At 37.3% G+C, this 21,729-nt stretch overlaps 1 protein-coding gene across 3 annotated transcripts in view; it reads right to left on the bottom strand.

Moving 5' to 3' along the window:
- The window catches only part of sugct (succinyl-CoA:glutarate-CoA transferase), a 112,163-nt gene that overhangs the window by 72,501 nt on the left and 17,933 nt on the right, over positions 1–21,729 (bottom strand). For all 3 annotated transcript variants that reach the window (XR_008961854.1, XM_057322905.1, XM_057322904.1), the window contains exons 10-12: positions 7,413–7,484; positions 7,151–7,248; positions 6,460–6,562 (exon numbers count right to left, since the gene is read on the bottom strand). Coding sequence is in view for 2 of the 3 variants with exons in the window: in XM_057322905.1 (XP_057178888.1) it covers positions 6,460–6,562; positions 7,151–7,248; positions 7,413–7,484 (273 nt within the window). In the remaining variant the exon portion in view is untranslated. The remainder of the gene's footprint in view (positions 1–6,459; positions 6,563–7,150; positions 7,249–7,412; positions 7,485–21,729) is intronic.

Genomic DNA, 21,729 nt, shown 5'->3' with positions numbered 1-21,729 from the left:
TCACGGATGTGAATTATGAAAATGAAATATGCAACCCGATACCTGAAGCGTGCAAGACGGAACGTAAAGGAAAAAAATCGACGCACGTCAAGGAAACGTCACTGGAAATTGTAAACGGGGCCAATAAATATCAAGAAAAAAAATGTAAATGATCCACGGGGATTTCTTCCCACTTGTTTGAAGATACAGATCCTGTGGAAGACGTATGACACAACATGATAGTTTGACTAAGAGTCCAAGAGAAATTGAGTTGTACAAGGAAAACCCAAACAATCGCTATGAGAAGATGAGAGGCTCAACCATAAATTGTCAGTGACGCATGCCAGGATAATTGCTTTGAAACTCAAACACAACAGAAGGAGGCCTGGGTGGTATATTAGCATCCATTGATGTAAAACGTTGTTTATTTGTGTGACACAATCAAGTGAGAACTGTGAGCACTTAGCATTGTAACCGATGTTGATATTACAGTAAAAAACACAAGTCCATGCCAAGGTTTTGGGGGCTTTGGCATGACTTGCAGAGGTTACCAACGGAACCTCAAGAGTGATCTTGAATAATACTTGCGCTCAAAGAGGACACTTGATAGCTTTCAACTTCACGAGAGGAAAATGTTTGAAATAGAAAGACAGGAAGAGCTTAAGTTATGCTTTGCGAAGAGGAAGAACATTGAATTATATTGCTTCGACAGGCTGAAGATACAGCTTTGAGTGAAGGTCACAGGATTTATTGGCCAGGATTTATTTGGTTCCCATCTATGGTCACAATGCTGTGAAGACTTGATCAGTGACCTCCAACATGAATTTCAGTGACTACCCTACCCATATCCCATCTGCTTTCATCATTTGTTTCTTCGTAGCGCCTCTCCTCGTCCACTAACTTCTAATGTCACCCACTCCATCTTCTTCTAATGCTAACCTCTTGGTTTTTATCCACTACATCTGGTTTTCTGTCCTCTGCATGTGCAGCTGTCCCTTCTCCTGAATCATCTCCTTAGCTTGCGCTTCACGTCTGTCGGCTAATTTCCTCCGTGCCCTTGCAGCTACTGCTGATTTCTCCAGTGAACGCTGGATGTTTTTGGTTTCATTGCTCGGTCAAAAGGAGCAATGGGTAACAGATTTGTGCTGTCCTCTGACAGATATGATCTCCAGATGGATTCATCAGCCGGGGCTGTCAAAGCCGCCAGAACGCAATTGGGCGTTCCTCGTGAAACTTCAGCTGATAGAGACACAGGGCGGGCTATAGGACTACACATCATCCACTTCTAGACACAAACTTTACTATCCACAAGTTCAAGTCAAGCCCTTTGAGATTTACAATGATAAACAAAACTACGTAAGGATGAACTGTTGAAGTCAGGTTAAAATATTGGTCATAAAACAAAACTTTTGCTCTAAACTGTATTGGTGATGGCCAAAATCATTTTTTATGTTTCTGTAATGGTTAATCCAGCAGTACAGTATGTGTCAGCTCTTTAGTCACAGTAGTATTTCTAATGCTAAAATATAATTGTATATAATTATACATGAATTTACTGGCAAAAGAAAAGTAAAGCATGTTATAATATTTACTTGAAGTCCTTAATCGAAAAATAAGTTTTAATGGTTGAATGTTTTTGTAAATTATGTGAATAGTTCAATGTGCCGGCTCAAATATGGGTATAAAAACGTGAATAAAAACTATTAAGATGTTTCAGTTTGTTATTTGCCAAATAAATGATTACGTTTTTTACGTAAGGGATAATGTACAGGCAGCCGGTTGTTATCGCAGAAATAAGCCCCGACACTGAAGGGGCTTATTTCGCGATAACAGCCGGCTGCTGGTACATTATCCCGCTTATTACACGGCTACTTGCCACATGAGAAAAAAACTGGACATAAAATGTGAATTTGAAATATTTGATTAGCTCATTTTTACCGAATGCAGACCTTCCGCGAGGAAAAGACGCTTAGTTTCGGTTTTAAAGTAAGAAACGACGTTCAAACGTCACAAACAGGCAAATTGGTTTAATCATTTGTAAATATAATGTCATATATGTTATTAAAAGACATATTTATATTTAATTTTTGTGTAATATTAAACTGCCCCTCTCAAAATGATTTGCAGCATCTGGGTTACAGGGTGTTATTAGTTTTGAGCGGTTGTTATTTAAAAATAACAACCCTTGGAATGTTGCGACTGGCCAATCAGAATCAAGCATTCAAATGAGCCGTGTAATAAAAAGTCATAAAATTAGGGCTGTTAAAAGATTAATCGTGATTAATCGCATCCAGAAATTTTTTTTGTGTTTGCATAATATATGTCTGTGCACTGTGCATATTAATTTTGTATTCATAAACGCATACACATTCATGTATATATTTAAGAAAAATATAAAATATAAAAATGAATAAATGTTTATATATGATTTAAAGTATATATGAATATTAGGGCTGTCAAACGATTATTCACAATTAATCGCATGTAGAATAAAAGTTTGTGTTTACATAATACATGTCTGTGTACTGTGCATATTAATATTGTATTTATAAACACATATACATTAGTGGTCGACCGATATATTGGCTACTCTAATTTCCGTTTGGCTGATTCTCCGGTTCAGTCACGTTAGCGCATTAGCATTTTGTTCCTTAGGAAGATGGCTACACTCGACCCCACGCAGCTCCCCACAGACCGGTTGGCACATGGCACCAAATCACAGCGAGAACAACGTGAGAGTAGACTGGTTCATATGCTTTAAAAACGCTCCCGCAGCACCCCGGTGCCACACGCCGTCCGGCCTGCATGCCGCTGAAGGAAATCAAACACACTCAAAGACAGCGTCTCACAGACAGTGAAATAATCAATCATCATTCCATTTTTAACGTGACGTTGTGTTGTGTATAACAATTAACACTCCGGCATGCAGCAAAGTCTTATTCAAACAGTTCTGTTAGGTGTCATATCCACAGCCCAGCGGTAACTACAACTGGGGACAAATATAATTAAAACAAACATTTGACCTCACAAACAGTGAAAAATCCCACGACCGGCTCTGCCTCAGATAAGTGTGTTGTTTTTGGTAACTTACCAGTGTTGGGCAAGCTATTCAGGAAATGTAATTAAATTACTGTTTACTCCTTTTAAAAGTAATCAAGTTACTGGTCTGATTACTTTATTTCAAAAGTAATTAGTTACACTACTCGTTACATTACTCGTTACATTACTACCCCCCACCCCTCAAAAACACAAAATAAGCCTTCTCAAGACTAAACTTTATTGGGAAGTGCATACTCTACTCTATCTCATCTAATTATTTTAATACATTCTTTCTGCTTATTCCATACTAAAGCCTGTCATAAATAATAATAATAATTAAACTGTGACATTTTTTCATATGTTAACTATTATTTCTAAACCTGCATACTCCATAATGCAAAAAGTCTCTCCTTAGTTTCTTATAACTTGTATATCTTAAATAGTGCTTCTTCATATTTCTATGATGATTTCTTCGTCATTTAACAAATACAACAGCGTTAGCGCAGCAAAAACTAGTCTGACAAAACATAACATGTTGCTAATAGCAGCCTGGCACTCGACAGTAGAAGTTGATTCATTGCTCTCCGTGCCCGGTGACGTTACTTTCTCCAGACGTTTAACCGTGCTGTACTGCCCTTTCAGGTTGTTTTTCGTGGGAGAGAGGGTTTTGCTTACCTCCACATGACCGACAACGCACAGCAATGTTCTTGCCTTTGACAGAAATAAACTCAAAATAATGATTGTATTTCCAGCTACAGAATGCATACATTTCTCTCTCCATGCCGAGTTTGTTTTCGCTGGTAGTACCAAAGATTGTCTTGTGATAGGTAGATGTATGGGTCTGTAATACTTACAATTGGAGCATAAAGGCTAACATCGATCACGAGAGGCACCTCAGCCAATCATATCCGGTGTCTAGTCTCCTTGCCTGCGTTCCGCGTGCCGATAGCATTGGCCGTTATGAGTTTTTAGCTTAAGGTGGCAGGCTTTCCATGGAGTGGCTTTCGTAGTACTTTCCGCGCGGGTGCAGTACCATGACGTCGCGGGTGCGACAGGCAGGCATCCAGACTTTGAAAAAGCTATTTCGCTTTTTACAATTTAAATGATAAAACGATACAACGGAAACGATGTAACGCAGCTGTAACGTATAGTTACCTGGGCTTGGAACTATAATCTAATTACTATTTTAGGAATTATAACGCGTTAAATTACTCAGTTACCAAAGAAGTAATCAAACTACAGTAACTGCCCAACACTGTAACTTACAAACAAGATGCTGCTATTGTGTTTTAAAATAAGCAAAACATAAGTAAATAACGGCTGAATTAAAATTTTTGGTTGGAATATCCTCATTGAGAGAGTTTATTTTCTAAAGGCTCACAGGGCCGAAACTGCCCATAGCTGAGGAAATAAATAACCATGAAAATACTCAAATTCAACACATTCAGTATTTTATAAATCATGTTATAACAACTAACACAAAGGGCCCTATCGTACACCCGGCGCAAGTGTTTTTGCTAGTTTCAATCTGACGCAGTTATCATTTTCCCGTCCTGGCAGCATACAAAAATGCCAAATATAAAAAAGAAATGGAGTACAATGTAAAAGATTATTATTGTGTACATAAAGATACAAATCCGGCTTGTCCTGTAGATATCCTGCGTTTCCTCTCTGGAGAAGCCTCCAGTCTTTGCTCTTGCAAATTCCGCTGTGTAAATAGTGAATCCGCCATGGCGCGAGCGCAACTGGCCCGTTTAGACCATGCACCCGGGTGCGCCAACCGTTTTCCTGTAGTTAAACTAGCAAAAGTGGATTCGGACACGCCCTGAGTGCACCTGCGGCGTGCGCTTTAGACCATGCGCTTAGATCATTAAAATAGGGCCGAAAGTGTCCCCAGGTGATGTTCCCCCGCCAGTTTTGAGAAAAAGCTGAATATGTCCTGAAATGTTTTCTGCTGTAGGTGCAACACATGGTTAACATGTTCTCTTGCTGTTAGTCTGCAGATTGTTAGGAATGCCAATTTTAAACTGCCTTTGATTATGCAATTAAGTATGACTAATATGTTTTCACATTTTTTTGGTAGTAAAGCCCTAAAAATAGCAAACCGCAAGTGGAATGTTTCAAGGTTGATTATCTCACTGTTTCAATTGAACTGAAAAAGACACACGGAGAAAAATCATGTAATTCTGATCATATAATGTGTAATAGTGAGAACATCAGCAGGTTGGCGGGACCTTTAAGTATGCACTCTCAATATCACATGTGGTCAGAATTAAAAATGTGTGTGTGCAGGGTTTACGCAAGAACAGGGTTTAATACCATCAGAGTTAAATTACATGCTCTGGGGGTCTAAACATATGATAGTGTTTTACATTTGACTTTATTAGCTACTGATGTGGATCAAAGCAATGGACTTTTGCTTTTTACTATCAAGTTTTCAAGTTTTATTGTAAAAATAATGGTGGACACTATATGTGACCCTAGACAACAAAACCAGTCTTATGGGTCAATTTTTCAAAATTGAGATTTTTACATCACATGAAAGCTGAATAATTAAGCTGTCTATTGATGTATGGGTTGTTAGGATAGGACAATATCAGGTGGAGATACGACAGTTTAAAACTCTGGAATCTGAGGGTGCAAAAAATCAAAATATTGAGAAAATCGCATTCGAAGTTGTTAATCGGAGGCACTGTAGCAGGCCATCCACTCACAAAAATAAAGTTTTGATATATTTATGGTAGGAAATTTGCTAAATATCTTCATGGAACATGATCTTTACTTAAAATCCTAATGATTTTTGGCATAAAAGAAAAATAGATAATTTTGACCTATACAATGTATTTTGGGCTTTTACTAAAAATGTTTCTGTGCTACTTAAGACTGGTTTTGTGATCCAGGGTCACATATAATAATGGTTTTTCCACAAATGAATGGCTATTCATTATTAGTATAAGAATATATCACATTATGTAACCCAGTGTTGAGGAGTAACTACTTCTGGGCTACATATTGTATATGCTATAGCACTGAAAAAGTCTGTTTTGCCTATTTCATCAGTTTTTTTTTTCAACAGTTCAATGTTAATGGACTGGATCAGATGACATGATTTACATATTCAAGAAACATACACATACATGTATATTTCTTTAGAAAATATTTTCATGTATTTATTTATATTTACCAATCATTTAAATTATATATAAATGCTTATTAATTTTTATATTTCATATTTTTCTTAAATATATGCATGTGTACGTGTAAGTGTACATAAATACAAAATAAACATGCATAGTCCACAGACATATATTATGTAAACTTTTATTCTGGATGTGATTAATCGCGATTAATCGTTTGACAGCCCCAATAAATGTCATAAGTAGCTACAGTTTTAAAGTACAGTAAATTCCCCAACCCAACCTGTCGTGTCCTCAAACTAACCTGAGGGTTGCCGAACACCTGCTGAATGTTATTAATAGGCCCACAGGGGACTCTTGTCCCTTCGAAGCGTCTCAGCCACTCCCTCGTCGTCTCCTCCATGAACCTGCGGGTGGACAGAAGAATGAAGGAAGGTTTAGAGGAGGACAGAAGACAGTGGCGGATGGACATGATAAAATGAACAAAATAAGCAAAAATATAAGTCACGTGGCCCTACTGACATGCACGCATTCCCAAAAACCACCAACACCTTTTGAAGCATTTGATTTAATATGCCCACTGTATGTTAGTAGAATAAACACATAAGGTTTCTTATATTGTATGCCTCACGTGCCATGTTTTGACCTTTAGATGCTAAATAGTACAGTCAGAATGTACTATTCAGAAAATTTGGGAGGATGAACTGTGAGTTCTTGGACATGTCTACAGTCATTAATCAGAAAGGGATTCCAAAGATCTTAACTCAGATCATAACGTTACGTATTTCTGAAACAACAAACAAAAACACTGGGCACCAATTGGAACCAACTGGACCTTGAAAAGTGGGAGTGTCATATCAAAATGAAGCCAGACCTGAATGTGAGTTAACAGTGGATTGTGAAGGTCTGGTGAAAAACAACCTGATAATGTGATTAATAAAACTGAAAAACCTTGTACAACAGGAGCACGGACATCTATAGAGATGTTGACTAACCTCTCAGAGAGAATCTGTAGCAGCTCGTTGCGATGCTCAACTCTTAATGTGTTGCTTTTGTATTTCGGGCTGTCTGCAAGGCCGTTCAAGCTCAAAACCTTGGCAAACAGACACGTTACATGACATAACTGTTAGGAAATGTGAACGTTCCCTTGGTCAAAACAAATGTAAAGTATGGCTGTTTCTGAAATGTACAAATAAAGTTGGGCTAGATTTATTATAATGCGTTTTTCTGTGTCTGCAATTAAAGGTCCCGGCTTACTTTGCACACTTTCATGAATTGTTGGTCATTTCCCGCTGCTACGATCATAAATCCATCTTTGGTCTTGAAACCCTGCAAACACAGTGATTTAATATGCAATAAATGTACTGAACACTCAAGCTAAATTGTGTAAGTAATAAAGAAAACCTTAAATACCAACTGTTCTAAACAGAATGACTATTCAATGCTTATTAAAATGAATGGGATTGTTCATTCAAAAACTCATCATTTTTCATATCATTTAAAACCTGTATATGACTTTTGCTTTTGTGTCCATTCAATGGAAGTAAACGGTGGCCAATGTTGTTTGGTTACCAACATTCTTCAAAAAATCTTCTTTTGTGTTCTCCAGAAGAAAGTCATACAGGTTTGAAATGACATGAGGATGAGTGCATGGTGAAAGAATTAATATTTTTGGGTGAACTATGCCTTTAAATGTTTGCAACTGAGATTTCTGGGGCACTATTGACTATAGTAGAAAAAAATATTGTATTGTATTGAAGAATCTAGACAAAACAAACATTTTAATTGCAGTCATTGGCACCCCATAAATTTCAGTTGCTAACATTCTTCTAAATATCTTTCTTTCTTTTCAACCGAACAAAGAAATTTATACAGGTTTGAAACAACTTGAAGAGGAGTAATTCATGACAGAATTTTCATTTTTGGGTAAACTATCCCTTTAATATTAATGGCACACGTTTCAGCCTAGGAAAGCTTTCAACCAAAAAATCCAGGCCCATAATAAGCCTGACAAACAAAATTTTCAATCCTTCAACTTTGTGGATCTCTGCCTCGAGCGAAGCTGGCAAAATATCAGGCTTAAACATCTATTCCCACTGAATCACTTTAGGCGGAACGCCTGCTGGTAAAAGTCCTGCGTTCACATGAAAGACCGCCAGCGAAAGGCTCCCAGTGTCACACAACTTCTCAAAGTAGATCCGTTCTTTGTTAGGTTTGAAAGTCATAGAGGTAGAAAAAAAACAATAACCCACAACGAAACGCACACAATACAGCAAAACCGAGTCGCACCTCTGGGACGATCTTCCAATGCCAGTAAAGCCACATTCTAAGGGAATCAAAGTGCTTATGTTAAACAAAATGGTTCCTCCCACAGATCATTTCCTTTTCTATTGTCAGCATGTTGTGAACGAAGAAAAAATCTCAACAAGAACAAGCAGACAGTCCCAAAGTTCACCTAACGTGACAATCTCAGATGCAATCCATCAGCTTCCACCGGACCATCTGCATGAGTAAATCAAGACATCGCTAACAGTCTTTTGGCCAACAGCACACCTCAGAACAAAGTGTGCATTCATTTCTGTAGTCTCTCTTAGCACAAGCTCTTCGGTCTGTGTGTTTATTCTGGTGCCCCCCTGGCAGTACAACGAGAAACAAAGTGCACAGACCACAGTTAATGAGACAGTGTTTTGACAAAATGTAGCCCATCAGATTAAATGATTTGAAATGAATAAATCAAGCGTGGGCCAAGAGGTCACATACCTGCAGACAGAGTCCAGGAAACAGCAGAAAAGCAAACACACACACACAGCAAACACGTAATACACACACAAACAGACTGGAGCTTCATCTTAGTGTGGCTCCGGCTCGTACAGCAACACACATTTGTCCCGCCACCAGGTTGTTTCCAAACTTGTGTGAAGCACCCTGGGGCTCGATCGCTCGACGGCACTTGTGTTTACAAAGATCTCGATGTTGACGTCATTTCGTGTTGTGCATGGTTGCACGCAAAATTAACACTTGTCAAACGGCAATTGCGATTTGGCCCTGCCGAATGAACTAATATGGCAGTTTCACACAAGGTCCAAAACTGACACTCACCAAGCGCCAATTGTGGGTAAAATTTGCCTTTAGCGAGCAAACAAACATCGCCAGTCGGCCAGTAACTTTATTAGGAACTGATATGTAAAACATGGTTTAAACTGCATGATTGCATGACCTTCACCTTACTACTAAATATATTGAGGCTTTTGCGCATCTACCCATGGGCAAATTTGAGTGTGTCCTTAATTCTCCCTAAAAAAAACTAGTGTCAAAACAACACCACTTCCCAAGCAGTTTCTGTGGCGTAGTGAGTAAGATGCGTCACAAGAAGTACTGACACTGACATGCCGAACTGCATTCACATAACATATCGGATAAATACAGGTATTTATTTTCAACAAAATCAAGAAGATATTTGAAAATGGCTAACAGGTGTTTAATAATAATAGTATTGTGAGGTTAAGTGTAGTAGAGAGGTCTTTATTGTCTAAATTAGTTTTCATCTATATACTAATTTTAATACATATAATCATTTTCACTCTTATTATTATTGTATAATGTACAACATTACTTTGTTTACGTTGCTGTGTCGAAACGGGATGAAGTTTAATTTATATGGACTCTGAATGAGCTCGTCAATATCAATCTATTTGAAGTGGCCAAACAAATGAAAGAAGGTGGGATTTGCTATGGACAGAAGCCGAGGTTAAGGTCTGCTTTAACTGTGAAAGAGCCAGTGCGATGTAAGTAGCTAAATGTTTAAAGTTTGACAACTGTTTTATCATTGAAATGTTACGGCTGTTCACATGTCGCGTGTAAAAACACATGCAAAAGGCTGGCTGCGTCACTTTTTCCATCTTTCTTGCGCTTGGAAGTTTGCGCTCCCTTGGGGTCTATCATTACTATTTGAGCACGATTGACACGCATCAACATTTAAATAACAAACCTGAGTAAACAACGGATGTCCAGTAATGCGCAACGCGGTCACGAACAGATGGAGGTGGCCCATTAAAAGTTTCGGAGTGTCTATTTACACTGAGTACAAATAGCCAGCCTTGTTGGCAGAGATTATTTGCACTAGCTCCCCCCAACAATATGTGATTGGAATAGAGAAAGTGTAAGAACAACGACGCCAATTCTGACAGCTACTCCAGTGGTGTAAGGTGTAAAGTCTGTATAGCTTTAGCACTGGAGACCGGGGTTCTAATCCATCTCTTGCTGAAAACGTTCTTTTACCTTTTTCTATCATATTACAGATCATAAAGGCATTTGTTTTCAATAAAATTGATTTAAGACTTAAAATTCATTTTTATTCATAAAGTTTAGGTTTAGGGTAAGGCTAGGTGTAGGGCTTTAATATCTCAATAAGTTGCCATAATTTTATTTTATTTGTTCTAGATATATTGATTTACACTCTGTTATTATTGCATAAAGTTGAATGCATTTTCGGCTAGTGTAAATGGCACATCGCTAACAAATGCTGCTATTTTCACTTAGTGCAAACAGAACCTACTGCTATTTAAACTTAGAGTACTTTTACACAATAAAAAACTGAGAAGTTTTTGCTTTGTGTTTTTGAAAAGTTTCACGTACACACAACAGCATTATCAAAACGATCTGCATTTACATGGATCTGGGAAACCGAATAAAAACTATGTATTATGCATGCCAGGCCAGTGGATGGCGCGATTGCGCCAAAAAGAAACCCTACGTGCTTGCACATATCCGCATGCACTGTTTTAATCTAAAAGCGCTTTTAATACACATTGTCGGCGTGTAATTGTGTTTATAGTAGTGTGCATATAAATACTATGTCTCTGCTGGTTGTAGTGGTGCAGTAAATCTACTTTTTGCTGGAGAAATGATAATAAGAATGTCACGCAGCACAAACATGCAGCATGGAGGCCGCCATTATTGTTTGGGGAATACTCGCGCATGCCTACAGACTGAACGCGTAATACGCATGCGTATGACGTCATCGTTTTTGGAAAACGCCTTCAGAGTTTACACGGAAACGATGATGCCGTCGTTTTCAAAAACTTGCACTTTGAGACCCGTTTTCAAAACTTTGCGTTTTCAGTCCCCCAAAACGCTGTTTTCCTGTAAATGAACAGCCAAAACGCATAAAAACGGCCTCTTAGTGTAAATAGCATCTGTCGCTATTTTCACTTAGTGTAAATAGCATACATAGCCGCTGCCTAAAAGATTTCGCATATGGGCCCGGACCTGACTTGCTACGCCACTGTATTCGAACACATGTGGAGGTCTCTGGGCTAAGCCCCGGATATCCACTCACTTTAGAACCACCCCTGCCAGTGGATATCGGACATTTTGTGCATATCTTATGTAAGCGAAACAGGACAAGTTAAATTGACAATATCCAATATTGATTGTAATATCCGCCGTGTCATTTACAGTAAAGCAATCTATAGACAGTAGTGACAACTAGTTTTACAACCAGTTTTATAATATTATCTGCCACTCATAAACAAGCATTAGTCTTCAAGTGAAGAGCACCATTGGCAATTAGTTTTAATTTGCTATTTCACACTGCCTGCTTTCAATGTTGAAGACTTGATGGAGAATATAGTACAATCCAATAATATTATATAAGGTTATCATAGTTTACTAAAACTAAAACTGCCTTGTGAATTGAATTAAATAAAAAATTGGCCTATATATTATTAGAAAAACGTAGAAACTTTAAAATGTTGCCTTGGTGATAAACTGAAATACAGTATGTTTAAGATGTTTAAGTAAATTCTCTTGTCTAGGATATTATTCACAAGTAGGAAGTCATCACTCTTAGACTTAAAACAGGGTAAAACTTGAATCTTTGACTCAGGTGTGTTACATGTCATGGTCAGTAAAGTGTAATTTACAAACATTACATTACGCTACATTACACTGACATGTTTAGGCAGGCTTTTGTGTAATTCTGATGTCTGTGTGTTGCTTAGACTGCACTGGCCTTTACTGTTTAATGTTTGTTGTTTTATTGGCTTTGCAATGTGTCTTAAAAAGGTCCTTAGAAACATTTGTTTCTAAATTATGGTTATAGAATTATTTGTGCATCAATACGCTGGTGTATTATGTTGACAGCCTGGTGTTGTGGGCTGCTCCTGGTGAAGAAGTCCAGGGCGACTTTTTAGTCCAAATCCGCCCCTGCATGTACAGAATCAATGTAAATAATCAATAATTAAGATTTTATCATAATCATGTAGGAGAAACATTTGTTTAATGTGCTGGTCTGAAGTTTGGTCCGACTTCTCCCATGCGTTCCAAAAGGGATTCTCACAAAGAAAGAACAATTAGCACACCCTAATTGAGCCCGAATAAGAAAGTAACCTAATCAGTCAACATTCATTTTCAGTTTTGATTAAGTGCTGGCAAAGACCTGAAGAAAAAAGTTCTCACAGAAGACAAAGCTCTCTATGGTTTATTCATTGCATTATTCATTATATTATATTATATAAATGACCTATAAGATTGGACATGACACCCCAACCAAGTGTTGCATGCAGACCAAATGCCAGAATTATAAGATAAAGCAGCCGAAACAAACCGTTTGTCAATTGAGAGACGAATAGTCATCGAGCAAAGAGAAGCTTGCCTGGGGAATGTATAGCCTCTGAGTAAATAAACATGGCGGAAAATAAATAATTTAAAAAGACCAACCATTTCCAGGATTTCAATGAAACACAGACGTGTGTTTTTTTTAATCTCACAGGCGAAAGGGTGTATTTTATTAAAGTTGTGCTTGAACTCGGTAATTGTTTTAGGCTTTGGCTGCACCCCACGTCCATGTGGTTTTCCTGACTGTTTTTCAAGAACATTCTCATTTCATATTAGTAAAACTATCCCGCTCTTACACTCTTAAAAAAGGTGCTTCAAAAGGTTCTTTGATGCCATAGAATAACTTTTTGGTTCCATAAAGAACCTTTAACATCTGAGTAAACAAATGTTACCCAAAAGGCTCTTTGTGGTGAAAAAAGGTTCTTCAGATTATAAAAAAGTAAGAAAGAGATGGTTCTTTAAAGAACCTTTGACTGAATGGTTCTTTGTGGACCCAAAAATGGCTCTTCTACGGCATCGCAGTGAAGAACCTTTTAAGCACCTTTATTTTTACGAGTGTACATTTAGCTACAGCTTATCTTTAAACCCTCACACGACGCCGAATTAAGCAAATGAAAAAGAGAACACACAGTAGTTCATCTTCAAAATGAAAATTCTGTCATCATTTACTCACCCTCTTGTCATTTCAAACCTGTATGACTTTCTTTATTCCGCAGAACACAAAAGGAGATATTTTGAAAAATATTGGTAACTGAACAGCACTGGCACCCATTCACTTCTATTGTAACCAATGCAAGTGATTGGAGGGCTGTTGACAACATTCTTCAAAACATCTCCTTTTGTGTTCTGCGGAATAAAGAAAGTCATACAGGTTTGAAATGACAAGAGGGTGAGTAAATGATGACAGAATTTTCATTTTGAAGGTGAACTACTCCTTTATTTCCAAACAAGATCAGTTCTGTCCCTCACTCCTGGAATTCGAGTTACCGCAGTACAAATGCTGATACAAGTGAAAGGCGTCACATTTCAACGAAATTAAATATTTCATTAAGTCTACTTATCAAGCTTGGTGCTGGATTAGTGGTTTGGGTTATAATATCAAGAGTTAAATGTTTAGTGGTTTGACATACAGCGGTATGACATGTGACAGTACGGATAGCTTTGTTTGGTCTGGTTGCAGAGAAGAATGAGACAACAGTGTTGGAGAGGGTTTTCTGGCAAGCGTCTATCCGCAGAGAGTCCTTCGGCTAGACTAATGCAACACAGCTCTACTGTGGCAGACTGATAGTGTCCATTGAATCAATATCTGATGTGTTTTTCAACAGTGAGGAAACGGCACACATTTCAATGATGATTCCCCACGAGCAACTAAGGACAACATAATCACAAAATGCAAAATTGCTTTAGATTATGCCACTTTGTAACACGAGACAATGACTTTCTATTCAAGTCAAATGAAGGCGTATGTTACCTAAATTGACTAATATTGCATGCACTACAAAAATAGTTGTCAATTTCATGGAAAAAAGAAAGGTGCATCCCGTGCAAAACTCTCCACTCACTTCATGGTGTTGTTAGTTGCTAAAGACTGACATACACTCTTAAAAATAAAGGTGCTTAAAAGGTTCTTCACAGCGATGCCATAAAAGATCCATTTTTGGTTCCATTAAGTACGGAGCCCTTTCAGAATTTAAGACTAGCTCCGTACATAAACATTGGTCTATAGTCGCAGATTCCTGGACCAATAACTCGTGAGCAGAGGTGGACGAAGTACACAACTTCCTTACTTGAGTGAAAGTACAGATACTACTGGTCAAATATTACTCCACTACAAGTAAAAGTTGTAAAGACAGATTCTTAAGTAAAAGTACAGAAGTACGTGCATGCTTTTAAAAGTACTCAAGTATTAAAAGTAAATTTCCTTTATGTCAGTTGTGCATTGTTTTATTGTCGTATACCTTATGCCTCTGAAGCAACCTACTGAATACACAGAGTAGCTCACAGTATCAGTTGTATTAAAGGAGTAGTTCACTTCAAAATTGGCCCCCATTGACTTTCCATAGTAGTTTTTATTCCTACTATGGAAAGTCAATGGGGGCAAATTTTGCAGTGGGCAACTCCTTTAAGAGCTTTATATGTTTAGCACATATATGTTTAGTTTAGATATAATCCTGTATGATCATTTAGCCTAATTATCTTCATTAGCCCCTAGGCCTACATGTATTTATGAGCAGTGTTCTTTTATTTTGTATATTCCCTTTACCAGTTTTAGCAGCAATTTACCAGTAAGTAGTAAGGTTCTTGTAAATAGTCAAGTGTAGAAGCCATGTGTTTGTTGGATTTATTACCATTTGTATTACCATAATTTAACTACAAACATAGCTAGTATAATGAAACTATGGTATTTTTAGTTGCTGTGGTTTTACTAAAGATTATTAATTGGAGTATGGTTCCTATATATAGAAAATGGTACATTTGTGGATACTGTGGTTTTACTGCAAATACCATCCCTGCTGAAAAAACAATGAATTTTTTAATTAGAATGAGATTTTTAAATTAAATTCCTCTTTGTAGTGTGTTAACAAGGAAGACTTTTTAATTATAAATAATAAACAGAACACAAAACAAAAACCCACGATGGGGCAAACCAACAAAACTATATACTAACGCTGACAGGACAAATAAAAACTAAGACAGGGTAAAAGAACAACACTATACAAACGCTAACTAACAAACTTACAAAGACTCAACTTGACTTGGGATTTAAACAGCAACAGGACACTGGCAAAAACAGGAACAAGCACATACACAACGCAATCCACGAACACAAGACAAAGAAACAAAAGGGTATTTAAAGGGAAGACAAACGAGTGATAACGAGCGAGGGCAGGTGTGGAACATAAGACACAAGAGGAAAGCAATACAAGAAACGAGAGGGGCGGGGCCAATGACAAGACACTGGAGAGAACGTATATTATTGTCAAAAGGACAATAATATGTTACCCTCCACACATAACCAAAGGCTTTGTCATGGCTCTGCTACAGGACCAAGAAAAACATGACTAAATGAAGCAGAGCCATGACACTTATTTACCGTTTAGCCGTTATGCCGATCATTTTCATGACAATGTTTCTACGATCTTTGACTGATCGTAACCTACAGATGATTACACCACACTTTAACATGTGCCTTTTTCGTCTTTTATTGTTCTATTTGCCTTTTTAGAGAGCTATCAATGGTGTAGCAGCGCCTACGTTTACATTAGTTTAGCGGGGAAGATCCCAGAGTTGCCAGATTTGCATAAAAAAATCTGCCAAATGGCCATTCAAAGCCTGCCGGAAAACCGCGAGTTTAGAAAAACTGAAATACTTGGCAACAGTAAAAGGTCCTGGCAGTTCGCAAGCCAGATAAATTGCGCACACAGGAAACCCCGCTGCATAGAAACCATTTTCTACTTTTGGACCTTTTTATAAATGTAGTGGAGTAAAAAGTATGTTATATGTCTTTCAAATGTAGTGAAGTTAAAGTACAAGTACTCAGAAAAAATAGTCGTTAACTTCAGTGCTACATACTGTAGTATAACTAAAACCAGTTTATGGAGAGCATTAATGTGTAAACTGAATTTGGTGAGACCACAGTGTGTAACATTTAAGTTATTAATGACTATTTTTGTAGTAACGCTTTTCGGATTTACAGTCACTTTGCAGACAGTTTCTTTGGACTTGTCCATGTCGCCTGCTCATATAGAGATAAATTTATATTCTCGTTTTGAGGAAGACTAGGTTGTAGATCATTGTCGTTTTGAGGAAGACTAGGTTGTAGATCATTGTCTAAGGAATTATGTCTTATTTGTGTTATAACAACGTTTAGCTCAGGAGTTATTGGTCCGGGAAACTACTCTGACCCGCTCCATTGTTAATGTACAGAGCGGGACAACAGGACTTTTAAATGTTTTGCGAGAGAACGCAAAAGTTTTGCGAGAGAACGCAAACGTTTTGCGAGGGAACGCAATTTTTTTGCGAGTCCGAAATCACAGGGAAAGAGATACAAGCGTTTACTTGGGTTGCCAGATCCTGCAAGAAAAACGGCCAACAACAACATGAACATAAAAAACCCAAACAGATCTAAATACTTCATATAGTGATTCTCACTTGCCAACTTGAAAAACTTTTTTTTTGGAAAAAATATTAAACTTATTAAAAACAGCTTTGTAGATGTAGATGCATAATGAGTCGCTATAATACTGCTTTGGTCAAAACAACGGATGCTAAGCATGCAGTATGTCCGAATTTTAATCTGGTCAGTTTTTTAAATTTGTGTAGTGTATTCTAGGCTTAAGCTGTTGCTCTGTTTTTATTGTGTTGATATGGTCTTGCCAGTGTGTTGTGGATGGTTGCTGTAGGGCATGGCTAGATATACTGACTCAAGCCAAAACACCAATTTGTTTCAATAGTGAGCAATACAAAGGCAAAAGCAATAAAACTTTTGTATCATGTTTCTGTTCTACCAACAATCCAAAAGTCCCTTGTGAGAGTCATTGAAAGTTCTAGAAACTTATGAACTCTCTTTGAGGCCATCGTGACACCTCAGTTAGAGGTTCCTGTAAGCCTGAATTTACCCTTTCCCCCGGTGAACCAAATGGTTAAACAGCATGATGTCTCTCTATTCTGTCGACAGACTATATGTACAAAACACAAAAAGACATCAGATCTATAACTCAAACCACTGCTTGCTTTTTACTCCAGACATGGGTGCAGTGAGGAAAGATGTAGCACATCTAATGCTATATATAAAGTATGTGCTAGAAGCTAGATGAATGAATCCGGATGAATCCGAGCTCTTTGCTATATTCTTATATTCTGCTCCCTGCTTTGGTTGGCAGTTTGGTGACCACTAGAGGTCAAATGGTCATATGTCTTTTATTTGAACTGAGCATGTGCTGTGGCCATATTGCTATGAGTGATCTGGGAGAGCACACAGATGAAATCCATCTCCATCCAAACTTTGCTTATTCTTGGAAAAGGCATTGGGTCTCATACACTAATAATTGCGTATAGATTTTTCGTATTTATACGCACATTTTAACTTCTCACGACTTCTTCACTTAAGTCAAACATGCTCAAGGCAACCCTGTGTGACGCTGTCTACAGACGCGCTCTCGCAAGTAATTCCAAGTGCGCAGTCCTCAAAATCAGTTCAATAAAACACTTTATACAGACACGAAGTTTACACAGTTCTCGTTAGCCGGCTGTAAAAGCACTGTTATTCAGAGAAACCTCGAGCCTAACGCAGCTTTTCTTGCTCTTTCATCGTGTATGATGAAATCATTTCAAAATTAAATATACATCTAAGCGTAATTATATACAGTATATATATAGCTATGCATGTTTGTGCTTCTATTCTATTGTTTTTATGTATGCTGTGATGGATATATGGATGTTATCTAGATTTAAACTGGATGTATTAATACGTGTTCATGCTCATCTAAGTATCCTAGAATTAATGTGAATTGTTTGTCTGTTTGTAAAAAATAAATCACGATAGTGACGTCTTACCTGTTAATGCAATCCTTTCAGATGTCAGAGCCAACTCTCAAAATCCCTGTCGATATTAGCTTTTGCTTTAACACGAAGCTGTCCCTTAGCTCTCGCGAGGTTACTTTGTTATCAACAGATGATTCCCCAGATGTAATCAGCGTCAGACCAACAAAGAGGCACAAAGAGGTACTCCCCCAAATTCAAATTTCCGGCATGGGGCGACCCGACAGCGCAAATTATAAATCCTTATTATAAGCTTACCGTTGTGATCAGGGTAAGATAAGACAATCGTTTTGAACACTGATCTGTCTATGCGTTTACTCAATAATTGATTTCTGATTATTTTTACCCCAAAATATTGCGGATTGCCGCTTTAAGATGTGTTAAAACATCATTTATAATACTATATCATAAAATGAAAAAATATGAACTTTATTGCAATTCAATTTTACTTAAATCAAATTTAACTCTACATTACTTCTTAGTTAATTTTTTTTCATTTTTATGATATCACTGATTAAAATTTAAATGAAAATTCAAAAATTAATAAAAAATTCGAAAAAAATAATCATTAACTATTTTTAGAAAATATTACAAATGGTAGTGTGGCCCAAACTTAACTTCCGGTAGACCTCCGCAAAGAATCAATAACTGTTGAGTAGTTTTAATTTAATTTAATACAATTCATATTATAAAATATTATTTTAAATTAATATTAATATAAATTAAAAATAAAACAAATTGTTATATTATAACCAAACACAGACCGGAAGTGAACTTTGGGCCAGGCACAATACTCGATAAAACGGTCTATACTTTTACACATTTTCCTCAGCTCTTCACACCCAAATCATCCGTTAAAAAATAAAGCTATTTTTGTTGAGAAATGTACACATGGCACAATTTATATTTGTTTAAATATTTATTTAAGCCATTTACGAATAAACAAAGGCAATTCAAGGGAATAGAATTTACTTTTTAAAAAAGAAAACAAACAAGTAATTATATAAATGAGCCTTTATACCACGGGGCTGTTGAATGCTTCAATCTGATTGGTTGACAAACGCTCTATGGGTATGCATTAACTTTCAGCAAATGAACACCTATGAAGGTGTTCCAGGTCTGCTGACCGCATTACAGTTCCATATCACTTCGCCAAGTTTAAACAACAGGTTATAGTGTAGCCTACAGGCCACCGCACACAGCACCCTGCTCTTGATCTGACGTTTATAATGTCAAACTTTACTGTTAATGGAAACGTGCGCAGTTTCGTTTCAATAAACAAAGCATTTAAAAAAAAAGAAATACATATCGAAATCGAATGAATAAAATAACTAAATAGAAAAACAAAATGCATTAATAAACACTGATAGCCTACTGGTTCGTTTTCCTCTTCATGCTGCTTATAACTGATAACAAATATATTTTGATAGACCTACTCTTTCAAAAGTTTGGGTGATTTTTTACTGCTGAAGATAGAAACAATACGAGGAATAAATAATTTGTTATCACTGGCTTTTCCATCACATTACCGCAAACAGATCGTCACAGATCTCTCTCTCTCTCTCTCTCTCTCTCTCTCTCTCTCTCTCTCTCACTCACACACCCACCACGTGGCTCAAGCTTCCGAGTCCATTCGCTCTAATGGAAATGAGATGCTCAAGAAAGTAGTCCTACAATCAACAGCATTTTAAAGACGATAACCTGACAAACATTGAAATTAAACATTTGAACAATGTCCTGTGGTGTGGTAACCGTGGTATAAGCGGAATAATTGACTCCACTTCACATCGTGGCCGCATTACCATCTCGGGGTGTGCATTAACTTTCAAATAATTGAACGGCCCGTCGTCAATTATTCCTTACATATATGATATAGGCCTATGAAAATATTTGACATTAAATAAATAAATACAAAAATAAATGTTCTTCTTTTCTAAAGTTTTGTGTTATGGCGAAACAGATCAGATCACCCTTAGAGAACAACAGTTTAACACAAAAGCAGGACCTAATCTGAGACTTGTGCCGTCTCACCACTGAGAGCACACACCAGACTGAGGGAATAACGTGTCTATGCTGTAACTGTGTCAAACACATTCAAGCTTAAGGGGCTTTTTTACTGGAAATAATGAGGTCCAGGTAACGAAGAGCAGTCACTGAAACCAACAAAGACACGAGCCATATTAAAGAGACCATTGTAAATACTGGAATCATATGTACGTTTTTCTATAAAACAGACACAAATATTATCTGTTTACCGCTCATTGATCGTGATTTTTACGGTATGAATTATGACCACTAAATGCTCACAACTCCCATTTCCTGTTCCTCAGAAACAATCAGATCAAATATCATCCCTTTAAAACAAAATAAAACCATAAAATGTTCATTAACATGTTTGTTATACTAAAACCTAATCCACTAACTCTTTGCATTGGACCGGCGTCTATGAAATAAGAGTTCACATAAGTAGATTTGAACCCGGTGACTTGATTCATTGACTTTATGGTATCTCCAGATGGGACTCGTTTTGACCTCAACATACTTGCACTTAACCTCGCGGTGAGCTGATGAGTCAAGTTAGGTAAAGAGACCAGCTCACGCGGGTCAGCGAGGACTTATGCCACCAGACGAGCGTGGACAGAAACAAATCTGCACTTAATAATAAACGTTTTGTGCCTGATAGGGCTCTTGAGGTACTAATGAGAGTTGGCATCTAGCCTAGACACTGAGGTACCAGGTTTGTTGGGGCAAAACTCAATATCCTGAATGAAACAGATGCCACATAAGCTCAGATCTGTTAGGAAAACGGCAAGTCGGGCAAGCGTCACTATGGCTTCTACTTTTTGTATGAGAGATTTAAACAAATCTGAATACAAGCATAAAACTTTGGTACCTCAGCGCTCTCCAAATGATTACTCAGGCGGCCTGTTGGGAAAAGTTTAAAAATTGTGACTTGTGACATTCATCTGAATGATGATAAAGAATAAAAAAAAATGCTTCTATGCAACCCATTGCATTTGATTTTATCCCTCATCTTTAAAATCGTATATGTAAAAATGTATTCCGGTTATAATTTTTTCATGCCTTGCTTCATTTAGTATATGCGGATTCATGAATATGCAAATGAGTCCCCGCCTCCATTCAATAGCACGAGCTCGTACCATCTTCAGTATATGCCGTCCTTACATATCTATGGTTGAAATCTGTTAAAGTGATTAGTTACAGGGTTATGATGTCATAAACAGAGGCAGTTTCAAACTGTTTTTTAAACTGTCTTTGGTAAATTGCAGTTTTATGGAGAAAATAAATGCAATGGTTTAAAATTATGAATTTTGTTTAACTTAAAGCATATTAAAAATACCACATAGACACAGACAAACAACATTAAAAAAATGGTTTTCACCACAGGGGGCTT

Source organism: Triplophysa rosa, linkage group LG23 (assembly GCF_024868665.1).
Source record: "Triplophysa rosa linkage group LG23, Trosa_1v2, whole genome shotgun sequence".
Classification (NCBI taxonomy): domain Eukaryota; kingdom Metazoa; phylum Chordata; class Actinopteri; order Cypriniformes; family Nemacheilidae; genus Triplophysa; species Triplophysa rosa.
This window is presented reverse-complemented; position numbering and strand designations above follow the sequence as displayed.